Source organism: Lissotriton helveticus, chromosome 9 (genome assembly GCF_964261635.1).
Source record: "Lissotriton helveticus chromosome 9, aLisHel1.1, whole genome shotgun sequence".
NCBI lineage: Eukaryota > Metazoa > Chordata > Amphibia > Caudata > Salamandridae > Lissotriton > Lissotriton helveticus.
This window is the reverse complement of record NC_136070.1, coordinates 806,951,805-806,966,893: the sequence shown is the minus strand read 5'-3', so window position 1 is coordinate 806,966,893 and position 15,089 is coordinate 806,951,805. Positions and strand designations below refer to the sequence as shown.

At 44.4% G+C, this 15,089-nt stretch overlaps 1 protein-coding gene across 1 annotated transcript in view; it reads left to right on the top strand.

Moving 5' to 3' along the window:
- The window catches only part of LOC144782986 (uncharacterized), a 606,463-nt gene that overhangs the window by 339,157 nt on the left and 252,217 nt on the right, over nt 1-15,089 (top strand). The window contains exons 6-7 of the mRNA XM_078662199.1: nt 12,173-12,202; nt 12,934-12,963. Coding sequence (XP_078518325.1) covers nt 12,173-12,202; nt 12,934-12,963 — 60 coding nt within the window. The remainder of the gene's footprint in view (nt 1-12,172; nt 12,203-12,933; nt 12,964-15,089) is intronic.

Below are 15,089 nucleotides of genomic sequence, written 5' to 3'. Positions count from 1 at the left end.
AAATTGTTTTGGCTTCTTACATTGCATTTAAGGAATCGCAAAATTTGGGATTCCTTAAATGCAATCGCAAAATAAGGAATCGCAAATTTTGCGATTCCTTATTTTGCATGCAGATTTGTGTGATACATACCATTTTGCGAAAATGCGTTCGCAAACGCCGAAATTCTGCGAATTTCGCCGTTTGCGAACGCATTTGGGCATGATACATATGGCCCTTGGTTAGTAAACCTGATAAGTTCTCTAAAAACTATCTCATCTGGGTAAAAGATAATTTTATCAGAATACGACTGCAGGAAGGAAAGGAGGATTTTTTTCGAAGCCCTGTGTTCATCGTCATGCTGTAAACCATGTCTACCACAAGGGCCTATCTTTTATGGGTTAAAAGTAGATATGACCGTTTTTAGTAACCTGGTTAAGGTTTGACCTTTTTGCCCTACTTTAAGCCCACCCTAGTGGAATGAATAGGGGCCATACTTTTTTGCCCTGTGGCTTTGACGGTAAGTCCCCACAGGGCATGCTACATTTTATCATGTTTTGTATTTTTTATGACTGGTCAGGAAGATTTATATGCGTCCCATTTTGAAAAAGGCCAATTGTAGCCTGATGCGCCCAGTTCTTGTCTACGTACAAATGCTGCCAGGGGATATTGTCTTTAACGTTCTTAGCTTTTTAAAAGTTGCTGTTAGATTTAGAAAAAGTTGTGATTAATAATATCAGCTACTGGAGTACTGATTTACAGCCAGTTTGTGTAAAATTTAATTTTATCATCTATTCAATTTTAACCTTCTACTGGTGGCTTTCTTATGGAATTTTAATTTAATTTTATGAATGTTATGTGTTTTTTTCTTTTTGTTGACTGATGTGCATATTGTGAACTGTTGTACTTGTATGTTTTTTTCAAAAGTCAAATAAAGTTCATATTGATTGATGTGGGCTTGCGGAGGGTGTGACGTATTCAGCTCCAGAGTCTTGTTAGGATTTCCTCATGAGCAGGGTGTTAGAAAGTCTGCTGCCATAGGTTGTTGTTGCTGATGGTGTTTGGCCAGTGGATTTGGAAGATTTTCAGCTGGCAGGTGTTGATGAAGGTGCAGACTTTGTTGGTGGTGGTCACTGTTGTCCTCCAAGTTTCTGCTCCATACAGAAGGACCGATTTTACATTTGTGTTAAAAAGCATGATCTTGGTTTGCAGCGTTAGGTCCTTGGCATTCCAGATCTTCTTTAGCTGAATGAAAGTAGCCCATGCTTTGCCGATTACTGCCTTGATGTCGGTGTCTGTGCTGCCCTACTTGTCTATGACACTGCCCAGGTAGGTGAAGGACTCAGGCTCTTCCATTGCATTACCTGCAAGAGTAACTGCAGTTATGCTGGCAGAGTTAGCCTTCAGGTTTTTGTTTTTACCCCTGTGAATGGCTGCAGCAAGTTTTGCTAATGTGGCTTTCACCTTGTTGGTCTTCTCTTGCATCTCCAGATGGGTATGGGAGAGTAGGGTCAGGTCGTCTGTAAAGTTCAGGTCGTCGAGCTGCATCAAAGGTGTCCACTGGATCCCATTTCTTCTTGTTGCTGTGGATGTCTTCATGATCCAGTCTATAGCCAGCAGGAAGACGGTCCTCATTTGGAAGCCTTCTGTGAGTTATCCACAATGGACTATTTTGTAAATTATTCCCTCGTAAGAGTACCTGATGATTCTTCAGAATTTATCTGGCACACCGTAATGGTGGAGGAGTTTCCAAATGGTCTCTCTATCCACACTGTTGAATGCCTTCTCATAGGCGATGAAGGTGACATAGAGGGGTAACTTCCATTCCATCGACTGCTCAATCAGCATGCACTATATTGCAATCTGGTCTGTGCAGAACCTATCTTTGTCGAAGCAAGCTTGCTGACCTCACAACTGAGCATCGACTTGTTCCTTTCTTACAAGATAAAATGGAAAAGAAAGCTGCAGTCAACACCAGCCGAACAAAAGTAGGAAAAGCAAAGCCTCAAGGTGAATACACCAAAACTAACAAGGAAGCAAAGAGAAGCTTAAAAGCAGACAAGGGAAGCCAGAAAACCCTGTCAAAGGCCAAGCTGGGAATACAATCATGGGTAATGAAGGCCAACAATGAAGATGGTTGGAGCACTTTGAAGAACTGCTGAACCAGCCCATGCCGCAGTCTCCACCAGACATAGAGCCAGCTAACAAGGACTTGCCAATCGACTGCAGCAGACCAACTTAGGAAGAAATACGGCAAGCCAACAAACATCTTGCAAAATGTGGAGAAGTGTGGCTCACTGGTTAGAGGAGGCAGACCCTGAAGCAGAGGTCAGACCCGGGACCAGGGTTCAATTCCCGACGCGGCAGGGTCTTGAGCCCAAATGTCCACGGACTCGATAATTCTCGCTTCGGTGCCTACTCGAATCGCGGGTTCACACTCTGCAACTCTGGGCAATAGCTTGCTTAATCTCCACTATGGCCCCCCGCGGCGGGATGCCTGGCTTTCACCTTGGGGATGCCCAGTAGGGGTTATCTCACAGGGAAAAGCCAGGACGGGTTCCCAAAGCAAGCGCCTTGATACCTTGCGGGATAAGGCGCTATATAAGAACCTTTGACATGACATGACATGACAAAATAGGAAGGCAACAGGAGCCAGCAACATTCCTGCAGAGGCACTGAAGGCGGATATTGAACATCAGTAGACATGCTCTACCCCATGTTTGGAAGGATCTGGGAAAAGGAAAATGTGCCTTCAGAACGGAAGGAGGGATATCTCATCAAGATTCCCAAGAAAGGTGACCCGAGTAATTGTGCAAACTATAGAGGGATGACTCTTCTATCAACCTCAGGCAAAGTGATCAATAGAGTCATCCCTGGGTATACTGAGAGTACCATATGCTACAGACTTATAGGTAAGTTAAATATGCCAATCGGGGAATAAACAATTGTTCATGTTCTTAGGGGTCTGAGCACATACATCGGGTGCTGGATAGCACCATCTCAGTGTTCAGAGTCCAAACAACAGCGATAAAATCCAGCAAAAAGTGGGGTGTGATCATGTCAAAAGGTCATTTGCTTACACAGCCTCTGTCTCTCTGAAATTTAAATGTAGCACATGTTTTGGCTTGACCTTGCTTTGTGTCAGTGCCTAAAAGATAATAAATACATGCCGTAAAGAGCCAGTGTTGTACTTCATCGGAACTTTTATTACAGAGTCTCTGCACCAGCCATAAACAGGACCCTACTGGTTGTTTTTTCTTTCAAGGCCTGTTGTAGACTTAGGGCCCAGGAGAAGCCTTGTTGCTGCATTTTGTACAGGTAAAAGGAACCTGTAGTGCATGGATGAAAGTGAACAGGAGACACTTGCCAAGAAAGCAAAGAGTTAGTTACAGCGTGTGGAACATCTCAGACAGTGAGATAGATGTTGTCTAAAGATCCAGCCTAGCTTGTCAGCACCAAGCCAAAGGCCAAATGTGTCACCAAAAGGTGCAGGACACGAGTAAAACATCTGAGGATGTAAAATATAGAAAGCTTGCATTGTTCTTTACTATTAACAGTACATTCCTTACTTTGTGAGAGCTTGTCTCTGTCCCTCACTTTCCAGATCCGCAGGGGGCACTGTACTTTTCCACTTCTACCAAGGCATTGGGGTAGCATGCATTTTAATATCACAACTCACCCTGAACCTGGAGCCATCGCAGTTTTGTTTCTAGCCTTTATTGTTAAAGATTTGAGAAGGCTATTGTTAGAAATGGGGCATCTAGTTGGCAGTGGTTTTCACCCTGTCCAAATAGGGACCCTTACTCTAGTCAGGGTAACGGAGTCACACAGCTAAGATAACTCCTGCTCACCCACTTGGTAGCTTGGCATGAGCAGTCAGGCCTATCTGAGAGGCAATGTGTAAAGCATTTGTACATACACACACAGTAACGCAGTGAAAAAACTATAAAAATTAGTTCACACCAGTTTAGAACAATAGCCAATATTTATCTGAATAAAACAAGACCAAAATGACAAATATCCAACATACACAAGGGAAGATATCACTTCTCAAAGGTTAAAGCAGTTCAGTCCATAAAAACCTGTGGATGTGTCACTCTTTGCACAAAGTACCTTGGGTGCATCAAAATTCCAAGGCAAAACAGGGGCAGGGGAGGTGAGGCACCGGGAAAGCAAAGCAATGGGTTGATTCCTTACTCACATGGGAGGTGGTGCATTGGTTCCCTACTGCCAGGGAAGGTGATATGTTGGTTCCTTACTGCTATGCAGGGGAGGTGATGCATCAGTACCTTACTGTCGGGGGAGCTGAGGTGTCAGTTCCTTACTGGAAGGGGAGGTGATGCATTAATCTCTGGACACACAGTCTTGGTTCCTTACTGCTGGCAATGTTGATAAAGAAATCGACGCCTAGGGATGATGCATAGAAAACCCAGACGCACTGCATTGATTCCACAGCAATGAAGCAGGCCCTGCATTGAAGTTGGAATGGTGCGTCACGGCCTTCGGTGATGCAGTGCTCAAAACTCACGCTGTGGCTGCTCTTCTGACATGCTGCGACAGTAAGCTTGGGCCTGCTGTGAAAGCCATGGTCGATGTGCCAATTGGGAATCACATTCCGGTGCTGTCAGTGGCGATGGGTCCAAGTTTGTAGCGATGCATCGATAAAAACAGACGCTAGGAGTTGATGTCTGGATTTTCTTCTTCAATTCACCAGATTCCACTTCCAAGAGCCCAGGGAGGACTGGATTTAGCACCACTTGGCAAGTCAGGACTCTCAGCAGAATAGCAAAGGCACTGGTAGGTAAAGTCTTTGATGGCCCTGAGACTTTTTAACAGGAGGCAAGCACACACAAGCCCTTGGAGAACCTTGGAAAGCAGGATACAGAGAGAAAAGTACAGTCCTTTCACTCCCAGGACAGAAGCAGCCAGCAACAGGCCAACACAACAAATCAACTGGCAGAGTGGCAGTCCTTCCTACATCATCCAGCTTCTTCCTGGCACAATGTCTTCAGTCCAGAAGTGTTCTGATTTTGGGGTATGACAGGTCCAATACTTATACCCCTTTCTGCATTTGAAGTAGGCACAATTCAAAGGAAAGTATTTGTAGTAAACAAGACCCTACCTTTCCCTGCCCTAACTCCAGGCATACTACAGGGGGGGGGGGGGTAAAAGCAGCTTTGTGTGAGGACAGGCACAGCCCTAGTCAGAAGTCAGTGACAACTCCTCCCACCACTCTAGCTCAGAAAGGTCCATCAGCCTGTGATGCCCCATCAGAATATGCATGGCACACCTCAGCTCCCTTTGTGTGACTGTCTGGAGTGAATGCACAAGAGCCCAACTGTCATACAGGCTGTGGCACACAATGGTTAGGCAAGAAAATGCCCACTTTCTAAAAGTGGCATTTTTAAACACGCAATTTAAAAAACAACTTCACCAAGAGATAGCCCTTGCAATAGTGAAAAAAACAAGGGAGCTTATTTACAAGCCCCTTTTGCCACCCGTACGTCACTTTTCCCATGTTGAAAATGATGCAAAGTAGTGCAAGGGGCTTGTAAATCTGCCCCAAAATTTGCAGTATTTCACTATTAGGACATGCAAAACACATCACTATATGTCCTGCATTTTAACTACACTACACCGCGCCCATGGGACACATCAGTACATGTCCTACATTTGAACTATACAGCACCCTGCCCTTGAATGCAATTTTAAACTGCCTGTGAGAAGGAAGACGCGGGGCTTACCTTTGGGTCGTCCTGGAAGGAACACTCCGACGGCGTCCTGGGTCAGCAGAATGCACTCTGGGACTTGAAGGACGAATCGAGCCAACATCCATTACCATTCCCGTATGCTGTCTCTTCACAGAGAGAGTACGAGAGAGAACCGGAATTGGGCAGAGATACACTCGGAAGTGATTCATTCTGTGTACTGTTAGGGGTGAAGCAAATTAGGACGGCTGCCTATCATCCTCAAATGGATGGGTTAGTTGAAAGGTATAATGCCACTATTAAAGCCACCCTCAAGAAACTCCTAACCCTAGAGACCAGAAAATGGGAGGACATGTTGCCTCTAGCCTTATTCGCCATCCGGTGTAAAGAACAAAAGAGCACAGGGTACTACCCCTTTGAACTGTTATATGGGCACAAACCATGTACCTTACTAGAGATGGCCCAAGAGAGATAGGAAACAGAACCTAATAATGCCAAATCGCTGAGAGAATACGTTTCTAATTTACATACTCACCTAGGGCAAATCAGGACAATTGTAAGGAACAACTTAGAGGAAGCTTAGACAGCCCAGAAAGAACAATATGACGGGGGGGTGCTAAGGTCAGGACCTTTGAGATAGGGGACTCAGTGTTACTAATGATGGCTTCCTCGGATCACAAATTATTGGGGCAATGGCAGGGTCCATATACTATCACTACAAAGGTCACTCCTGTGACATATCAGTGTTGAAATCGATCCCACTAGACATATCTCTCAGATTTATCATGTAAATTTGCTAAAGAACTGAGAGGGTCCCGTACCCGCAGATGTAAATACAGCGCAAGCACAGACTCCTTTATTTCTCCAATGTATAGATAAGAGCCTCCCACCTGAACTGTTAGGTAATCTGATACAAGTACTAAGTCCAATACAGGACACTTTCTCTTCATCCCCTGGTAGGACTACACTCTTGGAACATGCTGTAAAAACACCTCCCGGTAAACGGGTACGTCTTAGGCCCTACCGTATCCCTGAGGTTCATCGCCAAGCCATTATAGATGAAATACAAAAGATGTTGCAAATGGACATTATAGAGCCCCGTATAAGTGAATGGAACTCACCCATTGTCCTGGTGCCGAAGCCAGATGGCTCAGTACGCTTTTGTATTGACTTCTGAGAAGTCGACAAGATCTCTGAATTTGACACATATCCTCTTCCCAGAGTGGATGAAATGGTTGAGAGAATAGGGAAGGCCAAGTACATCAGCACCTTGGATTTGTGTAAAGGTATTGGCAGATACCCCTCCGAGACCGGGATAGAGAGAAGACAGCCTTCTCAACTCCCGATGGCCTATACCAGTTTAAAGTACTGCCCTTCGGTTTACACTGGGCCCGAGCCACGTTTCAGAGAGCTATGAATGTAATACTGTAACCTCATGAGAGATATGCTGGGACATATATTAATGACATAATCATCTATAGTGACACCTGGGAACAACATTTAATACATCTTTTTCAGGTCATACAAACCTTAGGGCGATATGGCTTCAAAATCAACCCAGCCAGGAGTCATCTAGCAGTCCAAACCATTCGACATCTAGGTTATCTTTTAGGAGAGGGAGTGATAAGCCCCGAAAGCTCTAAACTAACTGCCATTTCACAGAAACCTTTACCCCAAACCAAGAAAGATCTTCGGGCTTTCCTAGGGTTACTTGGGTACTATCGTTGGTTAATTCCAAGGTTCTCCCAATTTGCAGCCCCTTTGACTAACCTACTCCAAAAAACTGCCAAGACAGTAGGAATACTAAGACACCCCACTTTGGACATAGCACAGGCCTTTGAGTCTTTGAAAGCATCTCTCACATCTGAAACTGTTTTAGTTAGTCATGACTATTCTCTACCCTTTGTCCTTCAAACTGACGCATCCGATCAGGGAATAGGAGCTGTCTTGTCACAAGAGACACCCCAGGGAGAAAGACCTATCCTATACCTAAGCCATAACTATTTTCCCACAGAAAAAAATTATGCACCATAGAGAAAGAAGCTTTAGCCATCAAGTGTGCCATAAAATCACTGCGATATTATCTCGAGGGGCCGGTAATTTACCTTATACACAGACCATGCCCCTCTAGAATGGCTAGCCAGGAATAAAGGCAATAATGAGAGAGTACTGAGGTGGTTCTTGTCCCTGCAACCCTACCGGTTCCAAACCAAACATCGGAAGGGAAGCGAACAGGGAAATGTGGATTACCTATCTAGGTTTCCTCAAACTAAGATCCCCAGTAGAAAGACAGCAAGGGAAAGGGGATGTGAGAAAGAAGACGCAGGGCTAACCTTTGGGTCGTCCTGGAAGGAACACTCCAGCGGCGTCCTGGGTCAGCAGAATGCACTCTGGGACTTGAAGGACGAATCGAGTCAACAACCATCAACATTCCCGTATGCTGTCTCTTCACAGAGAGACTACAAGAGAGAACCGGAAGTGGGCGGAAATACACTCGAAAGAGAATCTCCCGACCCAATGAAAGAAGGGCGAGACAGGAAGGTGTTGTCTTGGACCAATGGCGGTGAAGCAGAGCGAGTGAAGGAGGAAGAAGACGGAGACTGCAGGAGACCCGGCTAGGATGACGCAGAGACCCAGGAAGACGCAGAGACCGAGGATGACCGGGAAGGAGACGAGGATCCTGACAAGCGGTGGATCTAGGGGTGGTGGTGCCCACCGTAGGAGGCTGGAGAGCGGCCGCAACTCAGTAGAGTTGTGGCAGATCCGGTGAGTCAGAGCGTCTCAGGGGACAAGGGAGAGGGTGAGCGGGAGGCAGGAGGAGTATTCAGGAAAGGGCAGGGGTAGCGCATTTAAGAACGGAGTACAATCGAAGTTCTGGTGAGTAGCGCAACATTTGTTTCACTTGCTTTGCTTAAAATGAGGCACTTCTATGTACGGGCACCGACCGCGAGCACTAAAGTTTTCCCCATTTCTCTCTCCATTTTCCCGACATGTGTCCAACTTCAAAATTCTAGGACACGTTTTCTCCCCCCCTCTTTACATCACTGCTCATTGAAGCTGTCCCTGGGGACTTCCCCTCAACCGACCCTCAATCACCCCCAGGTGTGGTGACTGGTAGAGACTAAAAATACCCTGATTAAACATGGTACTTGACGGCTCTCTTTTATTTCCTCTTCTATGAGCCTCCGGGAAGACACCAACAAGACTGAGGAGGAGCCTGGAACATTTACCCCGGATACCCCGTCCAGCTCACCCCAGAGTGAATCTGGAGTAGATTGAGAGGAAATATACTCTGCACCAATTGAAAAATCACTATCTGATAATAAACAACGTACTTTTTGGAAATATGTTCAGCCTCCTCGCCTATTTATCAAACCCGCCCTCCCACACTGCCATTTCGACCTGGCAAGTGCACTTACCAGGTCAAAATGGCAGTTTAAAATTGCATTCACAGTCACTGGAGAGGCAGGCCTGAGACATGTTTCCAGGGCTACTCATGTGGGTGGCACAATCAGTGCTGCAGACCCACTGGTAGTACTTGAATTACAGGCCCTGGTCACCTTCAGTGCACTTTACTAGGAACTTACCAGTAAATCAAACATGCCAATCATGGATAACCGATCATAATTACAATTTACACAGGGAGTACTTGCAGTTTAGTACTGATCAGCAATGGCAAAGTGCAGAAAGTTCTAAAACCCGGAAAAACAAAGTGCAGCATACACTCAAAAGTAGAAGGTCAGAAGCTAAAAAGACAGAGGAAAGCACACCAAAGAAGCTAGTTCTAACACATATGTTTTATGTTTTGAAGCAAATGGCTTTCTGTGTGCTTTCACTTTCAAATTCTATGATTGCTTTTTTTAATTACTTTTAGATGATTTTATATCATACATTTTATATGCCACTGTTTTTATATAACTTTTCTATTTGTAGATAGCTTATTGGTCATCCCTTTGGCTGAGTAGTAGGAGTCATGTGTCGTGGTTGGGCCCATGGAGAATTGCTGCCATCTTTCACACTGTGTACACGTTTCTTAAGTTGCCTTCCCTTTCACACAATACCCTTTTACACACATTTGTGTGCATGACAATGCTGAATTAGTTTCTCTGAAACTCATCGCTTACAGATTTCACTTCACGACCATTATCATGACTCCTCAAACACCATGTACAAGGCCTCGACACACATTGTGCCAATATTTTTGTTTTTTTCATCCACGAGGCGTCACGGCTATCTATAGACCATAGAAGGCTGGCCTGCCTGAGGACTCGCAGTTTGTTTTTCATTATAAGTAAACAAGCATTTCCGGGTTTAGGCAAAGGAGCACTTTGCTGTCATTGGCAAGGTCTCTACTCGCTGAAGCTTTGGCCTAGCAGCTTGCTGATATCTCTACAAAGGGTGTCCAGCTTGTGACCATGATGGGGGCTTACATTCTTCCCTTTCAGGTAACAGGGGTTGGATTATCCAATATGGGGACTCTTTGCAGAACACACACGCCCTAGACACTTAGGTTAGGAGGCCCATAGTAGGGGTTTGCCAGATTTCTATATTGTTTTATATGCCTGCCTCTGTACATTGTCTTAGCATGATGATGAAACTTTTTATTTTGTTTACTCTCCTAGTACTTCTAATAACTTTCATTTGCTTCTGTCTATCGATCATTGCAGGACATATCTTTTATACAAGAATCATGTTGGTTCAATACCATTGAAAACGTTCAACAGTGTATCTCCTGTATATTTCTCTGCGAAGAAGAGAGCACGAGTGACTGAGCAAAAGGGTTCTAGATCTGTTACCACCATTCCTGGGGTTCAGGAATGTCATGTTCAGTGATTGTCAATACCATTTGCGTCCCGCCTAGGTTTAGTGGTACTTATGGTTGCACTGTGAGCTAGCTGGCCTATAGGGCAACATATCCTAAGGAGAGGCATGGGAGGCATAGAATCACTTGAGTACCATATTAACACGTATGCTGTCCACAAACGCACAGTTCCTACCATGGGGTGGAAACTACACAACACTGGTTAGCAGATGTAAAGTGTCCAGAGTCCTCAAGCCAACAAAAACAGGTCAGAAAAAATAGGAGGAAATGTCATAACGTTTGTTGATAATCATGCAAAAAGGGCCAGGTCCAACAGCTATTTAGGCACATTTGCACAAGAACTCAGAATCACAAATTCACAGTCTCAACTAGTGACTCTTCAAGCCCTGCATGAGCCCTCTTTTCCATGGTACTCCTTTGAAATGAAAATGTTTACGAATGTGAGACTACATTTTGGTAACCTCTGTGGCATACCAGAGCGTGTTAGTTCCAATCTAGTCCTGTTATTTATCATGTGTTGACTTCAGAATGTAAACCAGTTAGTAATCAAACTTATCACACCTCGCCCTGCACCATAAACACAAGATAACTTCTAACCCAGTTAGCTTGACATTAAGGAACTTTGTGAGTTGGTCTTTGCACCCTCGACACTATCATGGAATTGGATGAAGTACCTGTTTGAACAAGCCAGAACCCAGAAACAAAGGCACTCCTCAGTTGCATCATGGGCACCTGAGAACCTATGGTAGATGACAGACATATCATAGTCAATTTTATACATTGTAACATTCTGTCTAGCTGACAAAACAGAAGCAAATGAGGAAAGATCGGGGTACCATGATAGGATGACAGTGTTAGACAGGATGGGTGGTGACGAGGGAATGGAAGGAGAGAATGATGGGGATGATGAGGCAACAGCAATAAAGAGGGAGGGGGATGATGACGGAACAATGTGGTGATGATGGGAAATGGAGGCAAAAATTAACATGGAGAATGGGGAATACTCAAAGTCTGATTTCGCCAAATCCTAAAGGAATAGTAATGGGATTATCTAATCTTCAAAGAAGAACCATTGGTTTGATGCAAAAAGCATACAATCAATGGCAAAGCTCGGAAACTACACAAGAGCCAATGGCTGTAGGGGCTGGTCCGAAGACCTATCTGTCTGCACTACTTATGTGTGTATCTACTGCTTAGCTTAAAATATTAATAAGGTGAGATCTCCCAGAAAGCTAAAGATGTAAGCTGAGCAATAAATACATTAGAAGCAGGGAATAACATTCCATCAGCATTCTGAATATGTCCTGGAGGAAACTTCTCAATATGTGCATTACTATGGCATGATTTCCATTTCCAATTTGTAGATTCACAAAGTGTACATTAAGGTGATTTGCCTTCCTATGTTGCATAACTCTATGGTGAACACATTTGTGGTGCACATTGCAGTATTGCACAGATCTTTGCTGCATGTTCAGTTGAGAGTGCAGGTAACCTTTGAATAGGTTACCATAGTGTGTATTACAGGCTGTGATATACGGGCTATGTTGTGGTGCACATTCATGAAGTGAAGATTATCTCTGCATCCATTCCTTTTATGTAAATGTCATGCTGTAGAATTCCAGGAATACATTTAGATTTATAATAAACTCTTGTTTCCTTCCTTAGTGGTGACGCCGTTGTTGTCTCTCCTTCACTGTAAGTTCTAATCACTTCAGTACCCATTAATTGATATCCTGTTACACAAAAGTGTTCTAAATTCATCTATTTAAAGTGAACGACATGATGAAATGGTGTCATTTGAACTTAAGGACTGCTTTTGTGCTCATTTCATTCTTATTGAAAACCCTGATGGGGGTTCCCAAGGTTCACTCTCCCAATGCCTACTGTGTATATTTATATTGTGTTGATTGGTATTGTAATTGCATTTATATAGCGCTTACTACCCCTGGTGTGCTGTAAGTTCTCTTGTTGTTCCTTCGCAGATTGTAGAATTCATGCCCCTTGGTATATATTGCTTTGTTGCTGTGTACAAACCTTTGTTCTAGATACACAGAGTAGAGGCTCCCATGGTGTGTAGTCCTCCGCATTTACTATACCTGGTGTTTTCTTTCCCTAGTGTGAACTCCTGCTTGCTCTCCGTCTCTGTAATTACTAATAATTTAAAATGTTTCATAGTTAATTACTTACTGTACAACATTAGCTTCCATTAATAAAATAATTTCATTCACATTTTGGACTCCTTAGTTTGCTGATATCCAGGGCAGAGACCGATGGTTCAGGTTTGCTTTGTGTCGATTCACTTGTGTCAATGCTTACAGTTTGTTGTATATTTGACGTGTATTGTTTCGTTGCAGATTCACATATGTAGAATTCTATAAATGACACTGCTATGCTTTTGCAATAACTTTTGTGTTTTCTTTCCTTAGGGATGATTCTTCCGCTGACTTCCTCCCTGGGTAAGTTTTGATTTGTTGAATATGTAATTGCTTCCTAATACATTAGTCTGAAAGCTTCTCTGCCCCTGTCCGCTGTGCATTACATGGCAGATGTTGCGTCCTACATTTCCTACGTTAGTCCACCTCTTGCTGAGCGCATAATACTCCCTGCACCGGCAAAAAGACTCACGTCCACACACACAGTATTCATTTGGGCAGAAAGACCCAGAGCGGTCTCCTCCCATTCATTTGTAACTTTGGACCATGCCTAGCTCGAGGGTGAGGTGTGACTGCATCCGGGGCACCCCAGCATGCAACAACAGGACTGCTGACCTACTACATCGCATCCCAACTCAGTCCTTGTGAAGAATTAGACAAGATCTTCCAGGTGACATGCAAAGTCCTAGAGCCGCAGGCTGGGTTGAGGGTTGGGCTGAAGGCAGTACCGTGATTGCTGATTACGTCAGGGTGGCCCCTGCTGTGCTGCCCTGGACAATGCATTGCACAGCAAACTTTATTTCTTTTGTTGTTGTCTACCGGCTGGTTGGCCGCAAGTCAGCTCCAGAGGTTTCTTCCTTGCTGGGCCTGTCCTCTTCCTTCCCTTTTTCGCCTGCCAGGGTTAAGTCTTGCGGGGTAACTCTGTGGTAAATAAAATATTACCCTGGCAGAATTTCTAGGCATTAACAAAGTATCATGCATCAAATGAGAGACAGGATCCGTGGTGTCCAAGTTAAAATGGGCTTTATTCCAATAACTCGAGTCAAAGGGAGAATCAGTTCCATCACCACGGAGGCTCAGGAAGGGTCATCTAACAATTATTTACTGAACATGGGTTATATACATTTTATCTTGTACATAGGACGTAGGAAGGAACGCTCGAGGCAGAGCAGAGAGAACATGAGATAAGAACATGTGGGTGTACACTTTGATGAGTCATAGGTAGGTGATAGGTAGGTGTCATAGGTGGGTGGGTACTTAGAGGAGGAGTTTGGATAGCTAGCTGGAACTATGCCCTAATTGTGCAACTTTGAGCATGACGTGCAATTGACGTGTAACTGGGAGGAAGCTGACTTTCAACCTAGTAGAGAGATCTCTTGTGTCAAGGCGACCAGCACATCTAGTACAACTGATATCTAGAGTCAGGGGATGTATTATCTGATTATTCGTTCATTGCATGAGGGCTGTGAGCTCTTCTATGGATGCAAGCACTGTAATCCACTTAAACAGAGACAGAATGGCTGGGCCATATCTATGCAGATGGGTTCTGTGTACCTTCTTCACCAGACTGTAATGTGATTCTGTAAAGCAACAGATAACTGTTATTCATAATACTGTCTTGGCAGGCCTCTTGCTGGGCTTCTTGCGGCTTTCAGTGTGTCAGGAGTCATGAAATGCAAATACATGGGCCTTATGCTACCTTAACGTTTGGGAGACTTTGATGACTGGCATTTCTAATGCAGGACATGAATGCAGAGGCCTAGTGATTCAGGCCACTACAAGGAAATATGCATGGATGACATGCACACACATGTAACATAGGGTATACGTAGGGGGCATCTTGGTCAGGCAAAATGTCATTTTCCTCATTCCCTCCTTGTCCCCTACGTAACCCTTCAGGATACATCTATATTCAAGAGACCGTATAGTTCATCATACAGAATCATTTGTTCATCTTTAACTCTTTGTTTACGTGGATGGGGAATACAGGCAGTAGCACATAGGCCGCAAATGGCCGGGCCACACTGCAGACAGAGACAGCAACCTAATACCATAAGTAGGGCCATTCGTTGGAAGGTCAGCACTTTCCATCCCCAAGCAGATATTATACCCCAGAGCCAACTGGACCAAGTCCATGTGCCTGGGTCTTGATGTATGGCATGAGCAATCTTGTGGAGCCTTGTTATTGCTTCGTACACAGATGGTGCATTATCTGGGATGAAAATGCAACAACTAGATCGGATGACTCTACAAGCTCCGCCCCTATCCGCCAAGATGACGTCTAGAACGAGGCGGTTTTGAAGAACGACAAGTCTAATAGCAGACTGTTCCTGGGTTAAGTTCGCCAGGGCAGATGCAGTCACATTCACTACTGCTTCCAGGGTTCTTGTTAATTTGCGTATCAGCTTACTATTTTGGACGGGGCCAAC